This window comes from Populus euphratica, unplaced genomic scaffold, assembly GCF_000495115.2.
Source record: "Populus euphratica unplaced genomic scaffold, PopEup_1.0 scaffold31.1, whole genome shotgun sequence".
In the NCBI taxonomy this organism is placed as follows: domain Eukaryota; kingdom Viridiplantae; phylum Streptophyta; class Magnoliopsida; order Malpighiales; family Salicaceae; genus Populus; species Populus euphratica.
The window spans coordinates 3,493,072-3,514,447 of record NW_011499850.1 but is presented as its reverse complement, the minus strand read 5'-3'; the positions used below and the strand labels follow the sequence as shown (position 1 = coordinate 3,514,447).

The 21,376-nt window shown below is 33.1% G+C and overlaps 2 protein-coding genes and 1 long non-coding RNA gene across 5 annotated transcripts; 1 reads left to right on the top strand and 2 right to left on the bottom strand.

Annotated features, from left to right (window-relative positions):
- Positions 1-3,059: 3,059 nt before the first annotated feature.
- Positions 3,060-4,074, bottom strand: LOC105121225 (EG45-like domain containing protein). The gene is made up of 3 exons (XM_011019784.1): positions 3,913-4,074; positions 3,352-3,625; positions 3,060-3,233 (listed from the first exon to the last, which is right to left on the bottom strand). The coding sequence occupies exons 1-3, from the start codon at positions 4,022-4,024 to the stop codon at positions 3,227-3,229; spliced, it is 393 nt and encodes a 130-aa protein (XP_011018086.1). The 5' UTR covers positions 4,025-4,074; the 3' UTR covers positions 3,060-3,226.
- A 2,953-nt stretch (positions 4,075-7,027) lies between these two features.
- On the top strand, positions 7,028-8,428 carry LOC105121224 (putative GDP-L-fucose synthase 2). The gene is made up of 2 exons (XM_011019783.1): positions 7,028-7,177; positions 7,293-8,428. The coding sequence occupies exons 1-2, from the start codon at positions 7,159-7,161 to the stop codon at positions 8,243-8,245; spliced, it is 972 nt and encodes a 323-aa protein (XP_011018085.1). The 5' UTR covers positions 7,028-7,158; the 3' UTR covers positions 8,246-8,428.
- A 4,737-nt stretch (positions 8,429-13,165) lies between these two features.
- Positions 13,166-17,626, bottom strand: LOC105121223 (uncharacterized). Of its 3 annotated transcripts, XR_841519.1 has the most exons (4): positions 17,539-17,626; positions 16,872-16,939; positions 13,398-14,090; positions 13,166-13,273 (listed from the first exon to the last, which is right to left on the bottom strand). It is a non-coding gene; the product is annotated as an uncharacterized LOC105121223 (long non-coding RNA). The 3 variants fall into 3 exon arrangements; XR_841517.1 differs by having other exon boundaries at positions 13,185-14,090; XR_841518.1 differs by having other exon boundaries at positions 13,185-14,030.
- Positions 17,627-21,376: the final 3,750 nt, after the last annotated feature.

Sequence of the window (21,376 nt, the reverse complement as noted above, 5' to 3'; positions counted from 1 at the left end):
GGCTTATAAATTTAGTTAATTTAATAATATAATTATAAAAAAATTAAAAAAAGATAATGAATAAAAAATACTCTTGCAAGTATTAGAAAAAAAATATTATCCAAGTATTTTAAAAAGCTCACAACAATCTTGTTTGACAACAAATAAAAATTAAATGAAAATAGAATAACCTTATAAAAAAAATATTCAAAACTCCAGTATCAACAAATCAAATATTAGAAGACAAAATAATTTTTTTTAAAAACGCTAAGAAACTTAACTCAAATTAACATGTTAAATTTACAAATCAATCGTGAGACCGAGATAATATCATACAGAAGAAATTGAATAAACAATGGAGATAAACTCTCAAGTAGAACAAATGTTCAAAGAAGAAACTAAACAAAAAAACTTCAACGCAACTTAAGTTAATTTGACCAACTCACGATTCAAGATATGAGATTAGAATAACCTTGTAAAAAGAAAAACTAAATCTAGAACATGAGATCAGGATAACCTTAAAAAAAAAAATCACAAAAACTCTTAAAACTCAAAATCCAATAAACTAATGTCGAAAGATAAAATTAAAAAAAAATAAAAACAAAGATCTAATAAAAGTTTAAATTTAAATCGAGTGAAATTTTGAAATCCATAACTTGGATTATGAGATTGCAATTACTCCATAAAAGAAAAACACGAAAAGCTCATGAAGAAAAATTTCAAATCATTTAAATATTAAGAGATAAAATTAAAATAAAAAATAAATTAAAACAATGGATATAAATTCTCAAGCAAACAAAATGTTAAAAAAAAAAATCTCAACACAACCCAAGTTGGTTTGACTAACCAACAATACAGGATATGAAATTAAAATAACCCTATAGAAAAAAAAACTAAATTTAAAACATGAAATTTGAATAACCTCGTAAAAAAACCAAAAAAACTTTTAAAGCTCAAAATCCAATAAACTAATGTCAAAGGATAGCCCAAGTTGGTTTGCTATCACTTTGCAACACATATATTAATGATTTTTTATTTTTAAATATTATTTTTTATTTATTAAAATATTAAATTGTTTCTTAGTTAACATGATTATAATAAAAAATAAATAAAAAAAATCCCCTCACATACTTAAATAACCTCTGCTTTTACTAGTAATTTGATTATCTACTATGTTTTGAAAAAAATTAAAAATTAAAATAAACATTATAACATGATTAACTAATTTTATTTTATTTTATGGTGTTTAAAAAATGATTCAGCTTTAAAAATTTAAAAGGATCGAGGTACTCTTATTTAATCTGATAATAGCAAATGGATATTGAGTTTTGAGTTTACATTTAATTTGCATACAACTTTGGAATTGAGTTTTCATATTTCTGTATAGGTAACTAAAAAGACTTATTAAAAAATAATAATTTAGTTTCAGTTAATAAATAGATTAATCGAAGAATTTCTGTAACTTTTAAATCAAATTCAAGAGGAATGGAAACGGACATCGTTGTTAGAGTCCTCGAGAAGGACTCGTTGGAGGTTTGCCCTCGTTTGCAAGTCAACTGGGTTCGGCCTGGTTTGCCTTCTTCGATGCTAGTTGGGCCAAATTCAAGAGTTGAGGCCCAATTAGGTTGAGTTCTTGTAGTTCTAATTTTTACGGTTTTATGTTGACTGGGAATATACGGGAGAAGCACCCACATCAATTCTGGTTTTTTGTTTTTGCATTTAAAAAATATATTATTTTTTAATAATTTTGATTTTTTTAAAATTAATATATTTTTTAGTGTCTTTTAATATTTTAATGTAATGATATTAAAAATATTTTTTTAAAATAAAAAATATTTTTTTAAAATAAAAAATATTTTTTTAAAATAAAAAATATTTTTTTAAAATAAAAAATATTTTTTTAAAATAAAAAATATTTTTTTAAAATAAAAAATATTTTTTTAAAATAAAAAATACTTTAAAAAACAATATTATCACAATTAAAATTAAACAATCTGATTCATGTTTTGTCACGTATGGTATCCATGGAGTCGATTAAACTAGGACATCATCGGCACGATGACGTATCGGTGACTTGTCTTTCCTCTCATCTCTCATGGTTTTCTTCAGGCAAATATCTTCTCAAATTAGCCTGGTCCGAACAATTGTTGTTCGGTTTTTTTTCTCCAGGCCTTTTGGCCCATGAGGTATCTACTGCAAAAAATTAAAAAGGTCCAGAAATTGGGGAGAAGGAGGACACAGTATGCTTTAGCAAGTTTACGTTCACATGATTTGCCCCAAATGATTCTTAGAATTTGGTAATCCCTTGTTAGGCGCACTAATGATAGCTTTTGCAAAGGGAAGAGTGGTTAAAAAATATTTATTATATTTCCATTCCAATTTATGGGAGTAGAAAATAACCATAATGATTTTTTTTTCTAAAAATTATATTGTTCATAACCACTATTTTTATTGCTGTTATTGTTATTAGATGTGTAATTGAATTGGTTTCATTTCTAACCTAACCTAAATATATTTGAGTTAATTCGTGTTAATGATAAGTATAATTTTATTTAGATTAACATCACTTTTATTATTTTAAATTTTTAATAAATCTTTTTCTCTTGGTACAAGAGCAAGAATTATTTCATAAATGATTTCCCCCAAAACAATAGCACTTGTATATGTCTGCGTATAGAAAATACTTGATGCATACAGCTTTCATTGCTCTAAATCTTGCATTTTTATTGTTTTCTTTGGATGCTCCCCTGGTCAACGAAAATACTTGTGTTTTTCATTCTTGTAGTATAAGAAAAGAGAATTTACAGTGAATCTGCCTGCTTAGCATAGACACAATTCCTCTCCGACTTCGAGATAATCCAAAAGGGATTTTCATTTTAAGAGGGAATAATTGTTGTAAACTAATTAACCAAACAGTTAAGAGGATTAACGCACGGTTATGCTAGTTTTACATGGATAACTTGTTAATTTAATGTTAAATTAATACAGTGGGTGCGCGTTCATGCATTTTTCTGACACGGAATTCGCCGGCCGGAGCACAAACTGCAGTTAAGTCCATATATTTCACATGAAAAACTACAGTACGATCTCAAAAGTATCTCACTTCAGACAATTCTCATTTGATCGATTGATTTTACATAAGTCGTACATCATCGATGAAACAGACCAGTTCCATAACGAGCCATTTTATTTTAACAGTAACAAGATCAGCTTGGTCTCGAAACAGCCTTCTCCCATGATTAAACCCTCAAGCCCTCATGCCCTGCAAATCGAGGGGAAAAAAATCAACAAATAATAGTTTTTAGCTATTGTTAAAGAACAAGATATGTTATGGTACAGTAGCAATGAATAAGTATATATAGTTACACTTACTGATCGTATCGAACAACAACTTTGCCAGCATTAGGATCAGCAATTCGGGAGAAAGCATCTTGAGAGAGATTGATGACTCCATTACATCCTTTTCTACAAAAATCGACTACTGTGACTACTACACTACCTTTTCTGCAAGGTCTTGGAGCTTGATTTGCTCCTCGTACGCATGACACTCTGTATTTTCTCCCACATGCTGCTCCACCATTCCACAGGGCATCACTCACCCCAGCTACCATAACTCCATTATTCCTATTTCCATAGCATTTGGAGGCTACAAATATTCAAAGATTATGTTCATAGAAAATTGATTTGTAAATGGTCGAACTAACACCATAATTTTTGCCACAAGACCAGCTAGCTCATCATCGAGGACTTGTGTAAGAAACATATACTGTACCGTCAAGAAAATAACTACAAGTGCACAAGAATCTCTAAATGGTAGGATAAACGAAGACAGATTAACTCTTGCATTAATTAGCACCTCAGATATGAATATTTGACGTTAATAGATGAAAACAGAGTTCAGAGATTCAGGGAGTCATGAAATTTATAGCTTACGAGTATAAGGAGGTTTGTAGAAAACGGCAATTCCTTCAGCAGCATCTGCAACAGATACAAGGCATGATACAATGCCTACCATTGTAAGAGCTGATCCAATGTTAAACCCCATTTCGTCCTCCTTTAAGGTCTCAATTTTGTGGTGCAAAATAAAATCTTTGTAGGTCCCCATTTATAGAAGAAGATCGCTGTCTTAGAGCATAAAGAAGTGAGCATTTACTGACTTTCAGTCACCATTGCCTTTCGCAGTTGCTTTGCTTAATTGACTTCACCTGCCAAGTCTATGCTTTAACGTTCATGGAAAGAGGTGGAAAGAAAAAGGCGCACTGATATGCGTTAGGTGAATTAACACGTCCATGTTTTTCAGTAGAAGCACAACAAGAATTCTATGACACTCATGGAAGGACAAGACTTTATTTTTTGCGTTTTACTTGTTTCCCACTGGTTTTCAGTTTTCACCTCTTTAACATTTATCCTGTTTATTGTTTATTTGCTTGAAAATAATTTTATTTTAAGAAATAGTTTGTTTAAAAAATAAATTATTTTTTGATGTTTGATAATATTATAAAAAATAAATTAAAAAATACTTTCCAGTATCTGGTTATATAATAAAAAATAAGCTGTACAATAACTTATAAGTATTTTTTTCAAGTTTATTAAAATAATAAAAAATAAATCTTATAAATTAAAAAATTGAATGAGAATAAAATAAAAAAAATATTTTCATACATTATTTTAAATAAAATAAATAAAAATAAAAATAATAGAGATAAAATCTAATAGATAAAAAAAAATTAAAAGATGATAAAATTAAAATAATTATAATTATAATTTGATAAATTAATTTAAATAAAATAAGTAACAATCAAAATAATAAAAATTAAATTTGATAGGTAAATAAATTCAATTAAAAAAATAATAAGAGAAAAGCAAATAATAATCATAAAAATAAGAAATAATGTTAATATAAAAATTAAATTGTAAGGGGTAAAATTAAAAAAAAAAGATTCAAAACAAAATATATAGCAATCAAAAGTTTGAAAATCAAATTTGTTATAATTATCAAATAATATGATATTTTTAAATTTTTCATAATTTCTAAAAAATATTTTCCACCCAAGATAAAATGAAAATATTTTTCTAAAAATTAAATCAAATTTTTCTTTGACTAATTTTTATAATATTAAATAAAACAAGAAAATTTAAAAAATAATTTTTAAAAAATCACTTTTTATCAAATAAATAAAACCTTAATAAACTATATTTTTAACCATCATCCGAGTGAAACCTTAGGCCTTAAGATTATTAAACTCAGTACATTCTAATAGTTCTTATAGGTTGCTTTAAAAAACACATGATTTAGTGTCTAAACTGGATTGAATTTTATTTTGAATATAACGGATATTCACTTGAGAAGAAGATTTGTGATTTATTTACCTCATTAAACCCGGTAGAGTTAATATAAAACAAAGTTATTTTTTATTAAAAAAAATATTGATTAAGAAATCAATGAATTGACTCAATAACTCAACATGATAACCTAATAATCTTAAATATTTTTTGAATTATAAGTTTGCATGTTATATACTAAACATAATTGTTAACTTATTCTATAATTTATCTTGTGAATTTTGTATAATATTTTGTCTTAACTTAATAATTTAAATTATTAGTTAATATTTTAGAATATATTTTATATTATTTTATATTATATTTCTTAAAATAATTTTTTTTAAATTTAAAACTTATACAAATATATATTATATTATGTTTAATTTTTATTAAATAAATAAAAAATAATAAAATTTAAATTCATGATTGTTTAATTATCAAAACTGTGATACTATAATAAAAAATTATCTTAATTTAATAATTTAAATTATTAAATAAAATTTTAAAATATAATATATATTATTTTTCACTAAGTTAAAGTATCCGATACATTTGCTCCTCCATATAATGCAAGATGGCTTCTGAAAACAAGGAATGAATTAGCCTAGGCAGTGCTAGCAACAAATCGCTGTTACAATTCATTCCCTCAAGACCAGCAACGTGATCTTAAAAGGGGATTCAACACAAATTGGATTGCATCTCGGCTCTCCGTTTCTATTCCGTCACCTCTAGCATGAACACTCGTCAATAATATCTCGACATGTTCCATCATTTTGCTACTCGACATGGTTAGGTAGCTAGCTGTAATGGTCAATTATTATGAGCACGGATCCTTGACAATATCTCAACGAATTCTTTTTTAATCATTTTGCTTTGAGTGTTTGATACCCTTTTGTTTTTCTTTCTTTTTTTTTTTAAATAAAATCTTGCTTTTCCTTTTGGAAAGAGTGGGTTGAGTTTCTTGGTTTGTACTCGTTCGCTCCTTTGGCACTAACCTTGATTTTGATTTTTTTTTTTTTAGATTCACGTGGGTGTCCCGGGCCAGCTTGCGCGCACCACGACTAATCCCACGGGCCCTGAAGTTAACGACCATGTAAGCCTCCAGTGGCCATCATATGAGCAACAAAAGACTCGAACCTGAGACCACAGAGGGAACAAACTCCTTGATCCCAAATCCTTACCACTTGACTACCACCTAGATGATTCTTAATTTTAATTTATTATTATATTTTAACCATGTTCAAAGGCTTATTCACCGAGTCGGACCAAACCACATGAGTTTCATATCTATGTGCTTAGGTTCAAAAATCAGACAAATATGGAATCAAAAGCAATTTCCTATGATGCTTCCATTCCCCTTAATTGACAAAAGCAATTGCTTTCCTATGGTCCAAGAATTGATGACTAAAATTCAGTGTTTTTTTGGCATGGTTCTTCAACTAAAATTAGTGTGAATGATTAACTTGAAATTTGTCTAAGTTGGCCTAACTAATTGGTTTGAAGCCTTATTTAAAGCGAGTTTTTTTTTTTTTCCCAAGTATTTTGAAAGTTGACCTGTTTCCATTGATAACTCCGAGAATTTTATTTTATCTAAAATAATATTATTTTAAGTATTTAACTCACCGACCATGATAGTTAGGCTTTTTAGGCGCAGAAATTGAAAAATGCCAAGCAACCCGGCCCATGAATACAGGGTTATACCGCGTAATATAGAGCATGCCCAACCCGCATTTACCTCCCATCTATTTGAAGTATTGCGGTTGAAACCGGAAGACTTCCTTCTTAACTGATTTTCTGTCGCCGAACAGCGCTACACCTCCCTCCGCGCTAAATCCCCAGTACCACCTCCTCCAAATGGGCGGCCCCACCCACGGTAAACTCTTTCAATTCTCACACATTTCTCTTCTGCCAATCACTCTTCTCTCAGATCTTAGCTCCGCTTTTGTTTTCTTATGAATCAAATTCTAATCTCTAACATTTCTCTGCAGATTCCTCCGATTTCCTCACCGACAAATCTGCAAAAATCTTCGTGGCGGGACACCGTGGTCTAGTCGGCTCCGCAATTGTCCGCAAGCTCCAATCCCTCGGCTTGACCAATCTCGTTCTCCGTTCCCACTCGGAGCTCGACCTCACGCGCCAATCCGATGTGGACTCCTTCTTCGCCGCTGAAAAGCCCCAATATGTTATCCTAGCCGCCGCTAAAGTTGGCGGAATACACGCTAACAATACATATCCTGCCGATTTCATTGCCATAAATCTCCAGATCCAAACTAATGTAATCGACTCCTCTTTTCGACATGGAGTGAAGAAACTGTTGTTTTTGGGATCCTCTTGTATCTACCCTAAGCTAGCACCGCAGCCGATTCCTGAAAATGCACTGCTTACTGGGCCTTTAGAGCCAACGAATGAGTGGTACGCGATTGCGAAGATATCTGGGATCAAAATGTGTCAGGCTTACAGGATTCAGTATAATTGGGATGCTATTTCTGGAATGCCCACGAATTTATATGGGCCGAATGATAATTTTCACCCAGAAAATTCTCATGTTTTGCCGGCATTGATGAGGAGGTTTCATGAGGCGAAGGTGAATAAGGCCAAAGAAGTGGTTGTTTGGGGAACTGGGAGTCCGTTGAGGGAGTTTTTGCATGTTGATGATTTGGCAGATGCGGTGGTGTTTTTGATGGACAAGTATAGTGGATTGGAGCATTTAAATGTGGGGAGTGGGAAGGAGGTTACTATAAAGGAGTTGGCAGAGTTGGTGAAGGAGGCCGTTGGCTTTGAAGGGGAGCTTGTTTGGGATACATCAAAGCCCGATGGGACTCCAAGGAAGTTAATGGATAGTTCTAAGTTGTTGGGGTTGGGTTGGGTGCCAAAGATTTCGCTGAAGGATGGGCTAGTTGATACTTATAAGTGGTATGTGGAGAATGTGGTAAAGCAATGATGCAGTTCATTGCTTATAATTCTAATGTGTTTTCAGTGGATATTTTTGGTAATCATTTGAATTATTGCTTCATATTTTGTGCTTTCATTTCAATAATCCCAGTAATCATTGTGTACTCGTCACACTGGACTGTAGTGTATGCATAACATGAATAATCAAAACTCGTGCTTGTCTTGATATTTTGTCCCAGCTCCATCGCAAGCGTTATTTGATTCGCCATTGCTTTTTCTTTCGATTGCAATATAGGCGATTATAGATAGTGCAGCAAGCGATGGGCAACTGTTTAGGTAACATGCTATATGCTTTCTTGTTTCTAATGCCTGCCTCAATTGGTGATAGTTCCTACCATCAAGTACCCAGCATTTTTTTCAGAAAACTGGTGTTCAGATTGGGTTTATTTTGTGATTATTTTGTTATAGACACCTCTCTTGCCTGAGTTTTATGCTCTTCCATTTTGTTCACTGATCTTTATTGTGGTTTCCCCACATTATACATGTTTTCTATTTTCCCCTGATTTTCTGTACACAACCTTGAGAAATGGATGATGCTTTCAATTGATGTAGAAGCTAGAATCATCCCATTCTCGTTTAGCCTCGTTGCCCAGTGGCCGCACAGTTTCTTCATTACATGTACTTGTTAGTTATGAGTTCTCGTGCAAAATTATTTCATCCAACATCAGGAGCATCTAAGCCCTCGTATTAACGACGAGTTCATTGTCTTTCTAACATCACAAGGTTGATCACTTCAGGCAAAACTTTTGCTGTCAGTTCCAATAGGATTGCTCAGCAAATAGTAGGCAGTAGTGGTAGTAGAATCATAGGACAGGGGAGACCAATATGACAGTATGGAACATATTTGAGCCTAAGGTAACAAAGGGACACCATACGACATTCTTGGTCTCGCTTAGTTTGTGTTCGAATTCTCCTTCCATTTGCATTTTTTAGGACCAAAAATGAAGAAAATGATATGGATCTTTATCTTTGAGAATCTGGAACCTAGAGTGCGAGGGTTGGTGTGGTTACCTTCTCAAGTCAATTACATGAACCATGGATGAAATTGTGGTGTTATTGGAACAAATGATATCTTTTTTCGTTCACCTAAACCTAAACCATGTTTTGCCTGCACCAAGATATTCAATTCTGGGATTTTTTTTCAATATATCTTTTGGAAGGAGCCGTTGTAGGTTTGGGGCTTGGGTGGGGAAATGGGAGCTTTTTCCCAACGGAGTAGATGCTTCTTCAACTAGCCTAAATTCACAGCCTACGATTTTTCATCTCAAAGACAGTAGTTAAACAGTATACAACTTTATGACATGCATTTACCTGTGCTCCCGCTACTTGGTTTTGCTTCCTGTTCTGGCATTTGTTGAAGACGTCATTGAATATAAAAGACTTATAAGTGATTTGTACCAGTTAGGGTGCTTTATTGCTAACTCAAATATTTTCCTTCTGGAAATTTGTTGTCCTTTTTTGGTATGCTTGGTTTATGGTACTGTGCTACAGGGTCACTAGCACATTTTTCATGGTGCCTATATTTTCACACGTATAATGTCCGAATCAGGAATAATTTTGGCAACTGAAACTATGATTTTCCTGAATAAAGCTTTGATGGATAGAAAAGAGAGCATCATTTAAAAGGAAGTTTCTCTCCAAATTATGCTATTTTAACTGGTCATGCTGGTTATTAGAAGTTGGGTGTAAGCATTTATGTTCATGTAACAATGTGATCATGCATCAATTTCTGGGTTGTAACCTTCAGGCATGTTGAAGAAAATGGTAGATACAATCAGATGCAAAGATTCTCTCTTTCTACGATGGTTCAAGATTCGATCATGATTTGAATTGCGGGATCAGGATCCACAAGTACTCAATCCTTGGCGATCTAAAATGCTTGTTGCTGATGGAGTTTGTACATTGGCTTCTGCAAGTAGAAAATGACAGAAAAAACAAGTTTGTAGATTTCGTTCAGATATCCAAATGCATTATTTTTATTATTCACATGACATGATTGAAGCATAATTTTTAGATAGATGAGTGCGAAACCTCTCGCGCTGGAAAACATAACCGTGGTTTGTGTGTGACTGGTATCCGTGAAGACATAATGGAAACCTGTAGACAGGTGACAGCGGCTACGAGTTTTCATCCAATGTCAGGAAGAGTTTAGCTCTTGTTTATGTTTTGGGTATTTATGGACTGTTACCATACCATATCATGCTGTTAGATGCACAGAAGAACGACAGTATGAAAGATTTTGTGGAATTCCAGCCTGCTTGGATAACCGGGGGAGGATGTTTGTAATAACCACTCAAACAATTACATCTTAGAGGACATGGTTACGTGCAATAATGCATAATTGAGATAATGGAATTGAGAATTATTTTTGTTACCTTGAGAGGAGCCTCATTGACCTGTAGAAGGATTGAGGAAAGGGTAGCAGTGTGTTAATTTTTCTGGTTAATAGAGGAGATCACTGGTAAACAAACAAACCATGACTTCAAATCATTGTTGCAGTCACCCTAGGCTAAAGCCATGCCCCATTGCTGAATCTGGAATTCATGATCATGGTTTTCAACTTGTAGGCATTATTTCATTAAGATAATATAGAAATTAATGTTAACGAGAGGTTTACGTGCTCGTCAAATACCTCCTGCTGTCAGCCAGCTGGTCGTGAGAATGAAGAAACCTCAATGGAGTCACAGCAGCTTTAAATTTTGATGACCAAGTTTCATGGCTTAAAATGAGGACCGGGATGATGAGGGCAGGAATGATTGGGGTACACCATGTGACGAATGCTTAAAAAGCACAAAGAATAACAGCTTAACATTATAGTATGTTGAATAAAATCATCACATAAAAACTTTATTTTGAACTTTATTTCGAAATTTACTACTAAATATTTTTTCATTTAAGTAATTTGACTCTATAAGAGGTTTCACAACTCTTTAAATAAACTTAAAAACTAACCTAAACCAATTATGAAATTCAAAAAATAAAAAGGAAAGCAATTAAGGCCATTAACAAATTAAAAAGTCCAAAAACAAAAAAAAGCTAGCTATAATAATATCTTTTAGGCCTAACTTGCAGGCCTTTTTCTAAACCTCGACCAATTATAACTAATAAAATATTAATAGATTGAACTTATAAAATCTCATAAAAAATTTAAATACAATTAAAGTGTGAAACTTTTTGTGAGGTTGATCACCTTATGTGCTCCAGACCTCTTCTTGATCTTAACACCATCTTATTAACCCACAAACATCCCTTAAAGGCTATCTACGTAGCTCAATTGTTGCAAATTCACAATTGTTGTTGATTCTTTGTTGTTGTTGTTGTGTATTAATTATCTTCTTTTAGCCTTAAGTTATATAGAAGAAGTTATGGATAACCATGCGTTAACCATCCACTTTCTCTATTATTTCCTTATTTCCAGGATGCATCACTGTAATTGCCCATCTCCATGAATCCATAGTTAGCTTCTTTTACAAGTCTGGATCACGTCTTTTTTATATCTCGCCTCCTCTTAATCCAAATTTCTTTATCCACTTAGTTCAGCCCATTACCAAGTGTGTCCTCGTTGGCCTAGACTTTGGTTTAGCACCAAAATACTTATTAAGTTGAACCTATTATTTAATCTTTTTTATTTTTTTTTAACCTAAATGACTTGGAGAACTAATGTAACGTGGCACATGAACCTAAAGAGCGCGGATGCTAGCTAGCTGCCATGCACTTGATCCGGTTCCTGTAATTTGAAGGTACGAGGAAAACAAAGGCACCCGATGCTACATCATCCATTGGATGGGATGGGGCCAGTCTTGATTGCCCTTATTTGCTGGTATCTAGCTATAGCTTGAAGAGTTATTTGGAGTCTCTGTTGGCCAAACAAAAGAACAAGATATCCATTTCAAGGCAGGTAAGGAAATGTTTTGCCTTGTAAAAGTGGAAATGTTTTGATCATTGTTTAGGCTTGCAAACAAACCAGAGAACGCTGGATGCTACCGGTTTTAGGAAAATATACTTGAAGTGGACGATACACCCACAGCGGAGCGGTGACCCCTCTACAGGAAACTGGCTGTTGTTCTCCATGAGGTGCAAGACAATGTTCAGATAACTACAATTCAGTTGTTGTTGTTCATAACACTGAACTCTGAATTTAGTCGGTATCGATTATGATCATGTTCTATTACTATTAAAGTAAATCTCTGAAATAAATCACTGTTGAAATTTGTTGTCTTACCTTGGCAACAAATGTTCACGGGTTAATCAGAAACAGTCAAAGGAACTATACACGGGACAGATGGGAGTAAAAAACTTGTCTCCCAGTCTTGTTTTTTTCCTCTGTTAATTTAATCTTCTATTAAAGTTGATTCCAGCCCTGCAATCGCCCCCCTCCCTGGAGATTTTTGAGAACGGATATAACAAGAATTCAAGGGTCTTGTATAAAAAAAAGAAGAAGAAAAACTGCGTGGTATATAAGAAATGCCAAGGGCTAATTCACTTGTTTTTCTATTCAAACTCTTCTTTCCAGGAACCCACCATCATTCCCTCCCCTTTATTCAAGACATAAAATCCTGTAAAATAAACTGCGGGGCTATTAAACAAAGCTCCTTCCACATGCAAACCAAAACCTAAAGACAGAAAACACAAAGTGACATTTCCACGAAATATGGGGTCTCTCTGATCTGTCGCAGATCAGATCTCACACTTTTTTGTCCTTGCCTTAGTTTTTCCTGCCCGGTATTTTAATTCATACAGTCACACACATAGGCTGCACATAGTGCCCTATGGTAGAGCAAGGCCTAGTTCTAGAGGCCCTTGACAAGCAGTTTCAGTGTTCCCTGGACCTTAGAAATGATGCATTGTCACTTCATAATGCACACCCTTAAAAACACACCATTCGCAGTAAATTAAACAGGCCGAGCACCATACAAGGGGAAATTTCATGAAAAAATCTCGATACATAATTGATATGGATGAAGGTGACATAATAATTCCTTGAGGATTGGAGCACATACTATCAACTATCAAGCCCCTACATTTCCCAAGAAAAATTAATTAACAAAAGGGACAGAAGCAAAGACTGACAGTGAAACAGAGCTGAAACATTGAAGTTTGTACGGTTTAGGGGACCCCAATATTTTAACGCTTTTACTCACCGAACTACATAGAAGGTAGGTGCCCCCATTTGTTGCAATTAAATCCTACCTCTTTCTGGCTTTCTCTACGGGGTAAATTTGTTCTATGCTTGAACAGGAGTCAAGGCACAAAACTAGAACACCAAACAGCAAGTTAATTAGTATTACTTGAAAGAAATAAGAATCAAAGATGCCATGCCAGCCTTTTGTTGCACTTCCACATGAACATTTGGATGCCAATTACATATTAACAAAACTATCAGCCAAAAAAAAAAAAAGAGGAAAGGGAAGGGAAAAAATAGGAAAGCTAGTAACAAAAGTGAAAGCAAAAGATTACTAGATTAGTAAGTAGTCCTATATCATAATAAAGAGATTGAGCCGTCTAGCCAATATCACCACCGTGCCCCACCACCATTTACCAGAAGCCAAGGAAGCAGAAGAAGAGGAAGAAGAGGAAGAAGTGAGCTCTTTGCAATGATTGGATAAAAGAAATGTGGTTTCTTGTGAATCCAGACCTGCCGCCACTCAAGCCTAAAACTCCGATTTGCTTGACAAATATTCTCATGACAAAGGCCACACATGCCTCAATGCCCCAAGTAACAGCACCCACATCTCTCACCATGTTCCAGCAGCAGCAGCGGCAGCAGGAGAACCCTATCATTACATGAAGGGAAAAACCAATGAGCGAAGGTTTGATACTTAAAACTCGTACCACTACAAAATAGAAAGAAAGAAAAGAAGGAAAAGAAATTAAACAAAGAGAGTAAGCAAGAAAAACAATAACTGAGTGGGTGAAAATGGCCAAAATGAAGATGAAATCAGAGAAGAGCGAACATAGACTTGGGATTGGATGTCTGTACGTTTTCTCTGCTAATTTCTTATTTCCTCTGAGATAAGCCCTTGATGGGTTCCCTTGTCCTATCTTAAGAAGATAGAGGGGATGAATACGATGATGCGAAGACGCTGAGGACATGAGGGCTTTGGCTTGTGTGCACATCCACTTACTGGCTGCAATTGTGAGAACCTTCCCTAAAACATAATGAGGCCAAGTAAAATGTGGGCAAGAAGTGAAGAGAGTTGTGTGTTTTCTATACGGCATTGAACATGGGATTCTTGATTGTAGGATGCGGTCTGCACTCGTTTGCCTTCAAACTCCCATTTACTTCACTTGCTTGTGCCAGAAGCCCAGATGAGCTAGATGTGCCCAAGAAATCTCTGTCCTCTCTCCTTTTCCATGCCTCCTCTTTATTATTTTCCAAGATTCCACTATTACCCTTTCTCCATGTTGGGATTCACGACTTAAGCAAGGTAATTATTTTTTAACGCATCCCCCTCTCTCTCTGGTTTATTATTGATGGTGGGTTTTGTTTTTTTATCAACACCATTTCAATAAATAAAATAAAATAAAATAATTCAATTTTTTTTTTTTAAAGAAATAACAAAGCTTCCATACAGAGAAACACGAGTTTTAAAGTTGTCGTTGCTTGAAAATGCGACATTTCAAAAAGAATTTCAAAAGATATGGCACATATAATAATGAAGAGAAGAGGAAGAAAACAATAATAATGGAGATATACTAAAACTTTAACCAAGATAATATTAGTATTATTATAAAAATATTAATGAAATAAATTTAATAACACATTAAATCTTTAACCATGTTAATACTAGTGTTATTAGAAAAATAACTACAATAATACTAGTATTATCAGAAAATTATCAATAAAATAAATTTAATGACACACTAAAACTTTAACTACAATAACACCAGTGGTATCAAAAATTTATTTTTAAAAAGAGATTATGATCCATATTTTTGTTATCGATAATAATCTTATTTAATGATATTAGATTTTTTATTGTTGAGATTTTTTTGATAATATTAACAATGTCATAACTAGAATTTTTGTACTTCTTCTTAGTTTATATTTTTAGTTTTTTCTTTTATTTTTTTATTATAATTTATCATTTGATTTTATTTTTTGTAGTGCAATGTTTCTAACTAGCCACAACTTTAAATTTAGAATTTCTCAATCAGGATATATACAACCTATATTATTTCAAGTAAAAAAATTATAAACTGTGTTAATCACTCCATTTTATTTTAAACAATGCTAATTTTTTTTTTAAAAAAAATCTTGGAGCTGTGTGATTTCTTTTTAAAACTAAGAGGTCTGGCTCTCCTTACAAAACGGGCATCGGGGTCGAGGTTAAATTTCTCGAAACAGCCACCAAAACCCTACACAACGGCGCTTCTTGGCCTAACATTCGTTCGTGGATTCAAGGGACTGAGGAGTTGGTATACCTTAAGCAGCTTCTCTTCTCTAGTGCCTAGATAAATGGGGCCAAATCCAATCAATTTACAGATGAATGGGGCTTTCAGCTTTGACCCACTGGTCAAGTATCGCTCCTCCTCAAGAACTCCGTCGCGAGGTCCCTTCTTCTTAGCTATTTTGGGAAAACCAGATCGGGAGCAATCGGTCCGAGAAGGGTAAAAATACCCCTGACTTTACGTATCCATGCTATCAGAAAGAAAGTGTCAAGTGATGCGAATTGCCCTTTATGGAGTTCGCTTTCTAGAATAGTTATAAAATCTAGCCTGGTCGCCTATAACTTGGTTTAAGTTTTGTGTCCTCGATTTAGTGCATCAATCTACATTCAAATCAATCTAAATTAATTAAAACAATCATGATTTTGAGAAAAAAATTTCACATTGGTCTTGTTTTAGTTTAATTAGATTAATTTTCAACCCGATTAAACAGATAACCTAATTCAAAAATAAATTATTAAGTTAACCTAAGCTAATTTACAAGAGAATAGCAGGACAGAATAGTAAGAAACCTCAACCAAGCTTGTTTTGGTGCATTCTAAGAATCGGCGCCACAACCAACTATATAAACTATTACACAGTTTTTTTCTTTTTTTAAAAAACAGAAACTTTAGTGCTGTTTTAATAATTAGAATCATTGCTAAAAACCTACTGGGTTCAAGATCTGGATGACAAGTTAAAATAGTTAATCCTAAATTTATTAGAGTCAACTTAACCTTCTACATTAAAAAAGAAGAAGGGGTTTTTCTATTAGTTTCGTCCAAGCCAAATCCTAAAGTAATGGATCATTGGATGGACCTACTGGGTCATGTTTAGCCTTGTAACTACAATTCAAGTAGAATTTGGATGGACAAGATTCCCCTTCAAGTTGTTGAATGATGGGGGAGAATCGTAGGACACAGTTCATACACGACAGTACAGCATAGGAATCTGGGATGTCGAGGATCAATCAAAATGTTGGATTTGGATACGTGTATGGTGATGGGATTAGGGTGCACCATAAATCCAATGCACCTTCTAATGGAACATTGAGTACTTTGGTGTCCAAATCCAGGCTTTAAACTATCATAATAGAGGATCAGCAGCAAGGGACAGAATGCCTGAGGTAAAGTCAGGCACCAGAGAAAGAGGAACGGATTTTTCAAGGAAAATTGAGAGAGTGGTACCTCAAGAGAAAGGAGGGCAGCTCTTAAACCAAGACAAGGCTTGATCAGGAATCTATGATCATACGGTCCTGATTAAAGAAAAATACAACCAAATGAGAACAACAAATCTGAAAATATAACCCATTTTTTAGCAATTAGAAATTGTCACAACACAAACAAAAAAAGAAAAGCAAAAGCAGATAAAAGAGAAGGAAACAAGGGAAGTAGAGCAAGAATAGGAATATAAATGAAGGGTCTGATAATTCAAGACGGTGCGAGTGAGATCTCTCATGCAAAAATGGTGATCTAGTTTTTGGGTTGTCTCTTTCCAAAGAAGGTACTGTATGTTTCGAAGCTTTTCTGTGCCAGCACTAAGGAAAAAGGGTTGAAAAAGAACACAAGAATTAGAAATATCCCAGTTCTGATCTGCGGGTCAAGAAGATAAAAGAGGAGCTAAGATATCAATCGTTTTCAGCCAAGATATTCAAACATCATGCTAGTACTTCTTTTCCTGGCCTTACTACTGTATCCAAGCTTTACAGAAACCGAAACAGCTTAAATTTACCAAATTGTTTCAGTAGCTTGGTAATCACAACATACAACACATCTTTGCTCTCTTTTGAGAGAGAGAGGGAGAGAGAGAGAGGGAGAGAGAGGGAGGGAGGGAGGGAGGGAGGTAATTTAGTACCTGTTGTTTGCTGATGAATGCGAGAAAATTGTGTTTCAAGAGACCAGATTCTTGATCTTTTACCGCTGAAACAAACTAGAGATGAATTTTAGCCAGAAAAAGGTTCCAAGAGTGTATTTTAGTCATACAAATGAACAGTAATGTTTCTCTTTCGTGGTAAAGAAAATTGACAGCAATAAAATGAGATGCTACATGCAGTCCTACAAAAGCAAAAGGTCTGCTCTTCACAGTAGCAACCCAATTTCTTAAAATCTCAAGAGAAGCTTTGATATCAGCGTTCTTCTGTTTTCATGCCTATAATAAAGCGATGGAGTACTGCAGGTGATGATTATAAAAATGCAGAATCATCAATGGGGCAAGTTTTATAGCCTTTTAATGAGAAAAGCAGCTGGTGCCGCTATCCCTTTTTCTAGCTACCCATGATTTTTGAGACAAACACACTATGACTTGATTGAATGAAAAATCCTGGACCCTTTTTCGGGCTCTAACCACAAAGAGTGCCAACATGTCTGTTGCTGTATGTAATTCTGAATCAAACATTATGATTGCTACATCTGAGAGATGATCGTGAAGGCACTTCATTCGGTTTAATTGAACTCGGCTAAGCTTTCTTTTTTCTGAGCTTAAAGCACATTTTGAGTGGTGGGCTTTTGGGCCCACTATTGATTTACTAGTAATATTTTTTTAAAAAAAATTTATTTTTAATATTAATATATTAAAATAATTTAATAATATATATATTAAAAAAAAATATTTAAAACACCAAAAAAAAAAAAATCTCAATATAACTTCTCTCAATTTGTCCCTAAGTACAAGGTGGTTCTCCACATATTATCACGATGGAAATGCCTTGATTTAAAAAAAGCTCAAACCCAAGTCAGATTTATTAAGAAAATTAAATAAATAAAAAAAAACCATGAAATTTGACACCACATGACAACTTGGTTTTTTATAAGATATCTTGGATTTGAGAATGATCCTCCGAGATATAAAGTAATAAAACATGTCTCAAAGGAGTAGAAACTAAGGCTAGATTATGGGAATAAAATGAGCTCATTCTTCCTTTTCTTCTTGATTATTTTTTTCACTGTCAACTGTCGTTTCTAATTTGACAGCAATGTCTGATCTAAATTCTTAGTCCTCTGATAAATTTAGCGATGTGTTTCTGGTCAGCTGTTCTTTCTCAAACTGGATTGTTTATTATCAAGGACTGGAGAGGAGGCTTCCCTCCATCAGGTTGCGCGGTCATGCATGTTTCTGGGCAATTTCTTTTCATGTTTTGGGCCGTGTTATGATCTGTTCCTCAAAGTTCAAGCTACAGGATGATCACAATGCATTAAAGTAAGAAAAAAAAAGAAAAGAAAGCCGAGGGAAGGGACCAGAAAGAAAAGAAAATAAGGAGGAGAAAAGAGAGAAGGGGACAGCGTTAAAAGCTTGCGAGAAAGCCCTAGCTAGTTGGACCACCTTGCAGCCTGCACAGTGCATACTCGAATGGCAGAGGCAACCTTTACAATTTTTCATTGACGTGTCGATCGTCTATTTGACCAAGTCTTGTGATGGTGATGCCTAAATGTGTGAGCCAATGGCATTTGGCTGTTCTTGCCTCCGAATTCTCAAAGTGCTCAATAGCCACAGATCGATCAGGGTTTCTGTTCAAAGGCTGCATGGAGACTGTCAAGAATAAGATTTGACTGATAGTTTATAAAAGTGGAGATTATCTAATAGTTTTTGTGAATTGATTTTTATTTTCCATTTAATCTCTTATTAATTATATTTGATTAAAAATAGTTTTTAACTTCAATAAAAAGTTAAGTTATTTTTTATGATTGATTCAAAACTTTACTACAAATAAAACTTAGATTTTTTAAAGTTTAACTAGTTAATTATGGATGATTTTGTTTTATACATAAATTATTTTAAGAAAATAATCCTAAAAATATAACTTAAAATTAATATATAGCAGAGTTACGGAGTCAAAAAACCAAATTAAATTGAAGATTTTAGTTTAATTTTTGTAATTATAAAACCGAATTTAAATCAATTTTGTGATTTCTATTGGTATTTCAAATTCAACCAAAATAGGATAAATATTATTCATAAAATTTGATATATAATATATATATGTATATAACCTAACACTAAACATCATAAAACTACCACCCTAGTAGTTAAATTCTTCAATTATTTTTTCCTTCCTTTTCTCAAGTTGATTGCTAAATTAGATTTTTTTTATTTATTGTATTATTTGACTTTGATATTTGTGTTTTTTCTTATATTTTATAACTGATTAAAATTTTAAAATATTGTTTTTCTATTTGTTTCTAAATAAATTGATGAAAAGTCACTAAAAAGTTCATCACATAAATAAATCAAGGAAACTTCTAATAAGTAATAAAGAGGAAAAAAGAGAGTTTAAAATTAAAATTAACACAAAAGATCAATATGATTGACAAATAAAGATAAAATTATCTTGAAAAGAATAAAATTGATCTCATTGCCTATTAATTACCAGTTTTTTTTAAATGCCATTAATAAGATGTTTAAGGGGAGAATAAGTTTCATACAATAAAATTAATAAAGAGCTACTTTAGGTTAAAAAACAAGACAGGCATACTTGATCACGCACCATAAGTATGTAACCATTATTACACAATAAAATGTCTAAATTTGGATAGAATAAAAGGAAGATTAGGATATGGGAAATAAATGGTTGAGATTTGCCAAAAACAAACTGACAAGGTATTTGAATCCATGAAGAAAAGTAGTTAAAGTCATGCATTTTTAAAATAAAAAAAATAAAGAACATAGATAGTTATTTGATGATTTGAGTAGAACAATAAAATAACAACTTAACAAACAACAAATACATTAAATATATTAAATTCTGAAAAATAATTTAACTAGTTAGATTTTAAATTTATTTTTTAATAATTATAAGTTTAAATTTTTTTAATATCACTAAAAACTTATATAATTATTAATTTTAAAATTTATAAAATTAATTAAAATAAACACAAATCACCGAAATAAACTCTTTAAGGTGCCGTGCACCGGGAGAGTAGAGACAAAGCCTAGTGATGCCCATGAAAATCCATTCAAGAATCCGAATGTAAAGGGTTGCCAATCCCCTAATAAGATACTTAAGGCTCTATCAGCGTTCCTTAACCAAAGTTTGTTTCGCCTATGATGTCATCAATTAAAACATGGGGGGAGTCATCTTTGCTGAGATCATTTCAACTTCACACAGTCTGTGTAAAATCCTGCTCATTTTGAATCTTATTCGAACACCATTGTCGTCGTCCAAGTCTTTAGCATCCTTTAATGGCCAGCGTTCTTATGCCCGCATCTTATCTGGGGTCCACTGAGTTTGGGATATGATTCTTCCCAACTTTGGTGCTATACACTGAACAAATAATACTCCATTGATCAAAATGTTGTGCTCGGTTAGACACTTCACGCAGCAAATTGAACAGTGGATCTAATTTTCTAAAATTCACACTCCAGTTTATTTACTTGTGCACTTAAGAGCTTTTGTTAAATGGAGATAATATTTATAAAACATAACAAATAAATATATCTTTATTCTTGAATTTTTTTTAAGTGAAAATCTTCGATTATTAACCAAATTTCTCATATACTCTGCTAATTCTGCCACATAAACTGTGAAGATTTGGTTTACCTAGAATATAAAATAATTAATAATGATAAAGAAAGGTAGGAGTACAATTAAGGGATAACCTGCAAACACATACATAATGGATTCACCATAATTGCTAAATTACAAAACTAATGAAAGTGAGAGGTAATAGCCTTTAAGCATTACCAGTCAATGTCTCTT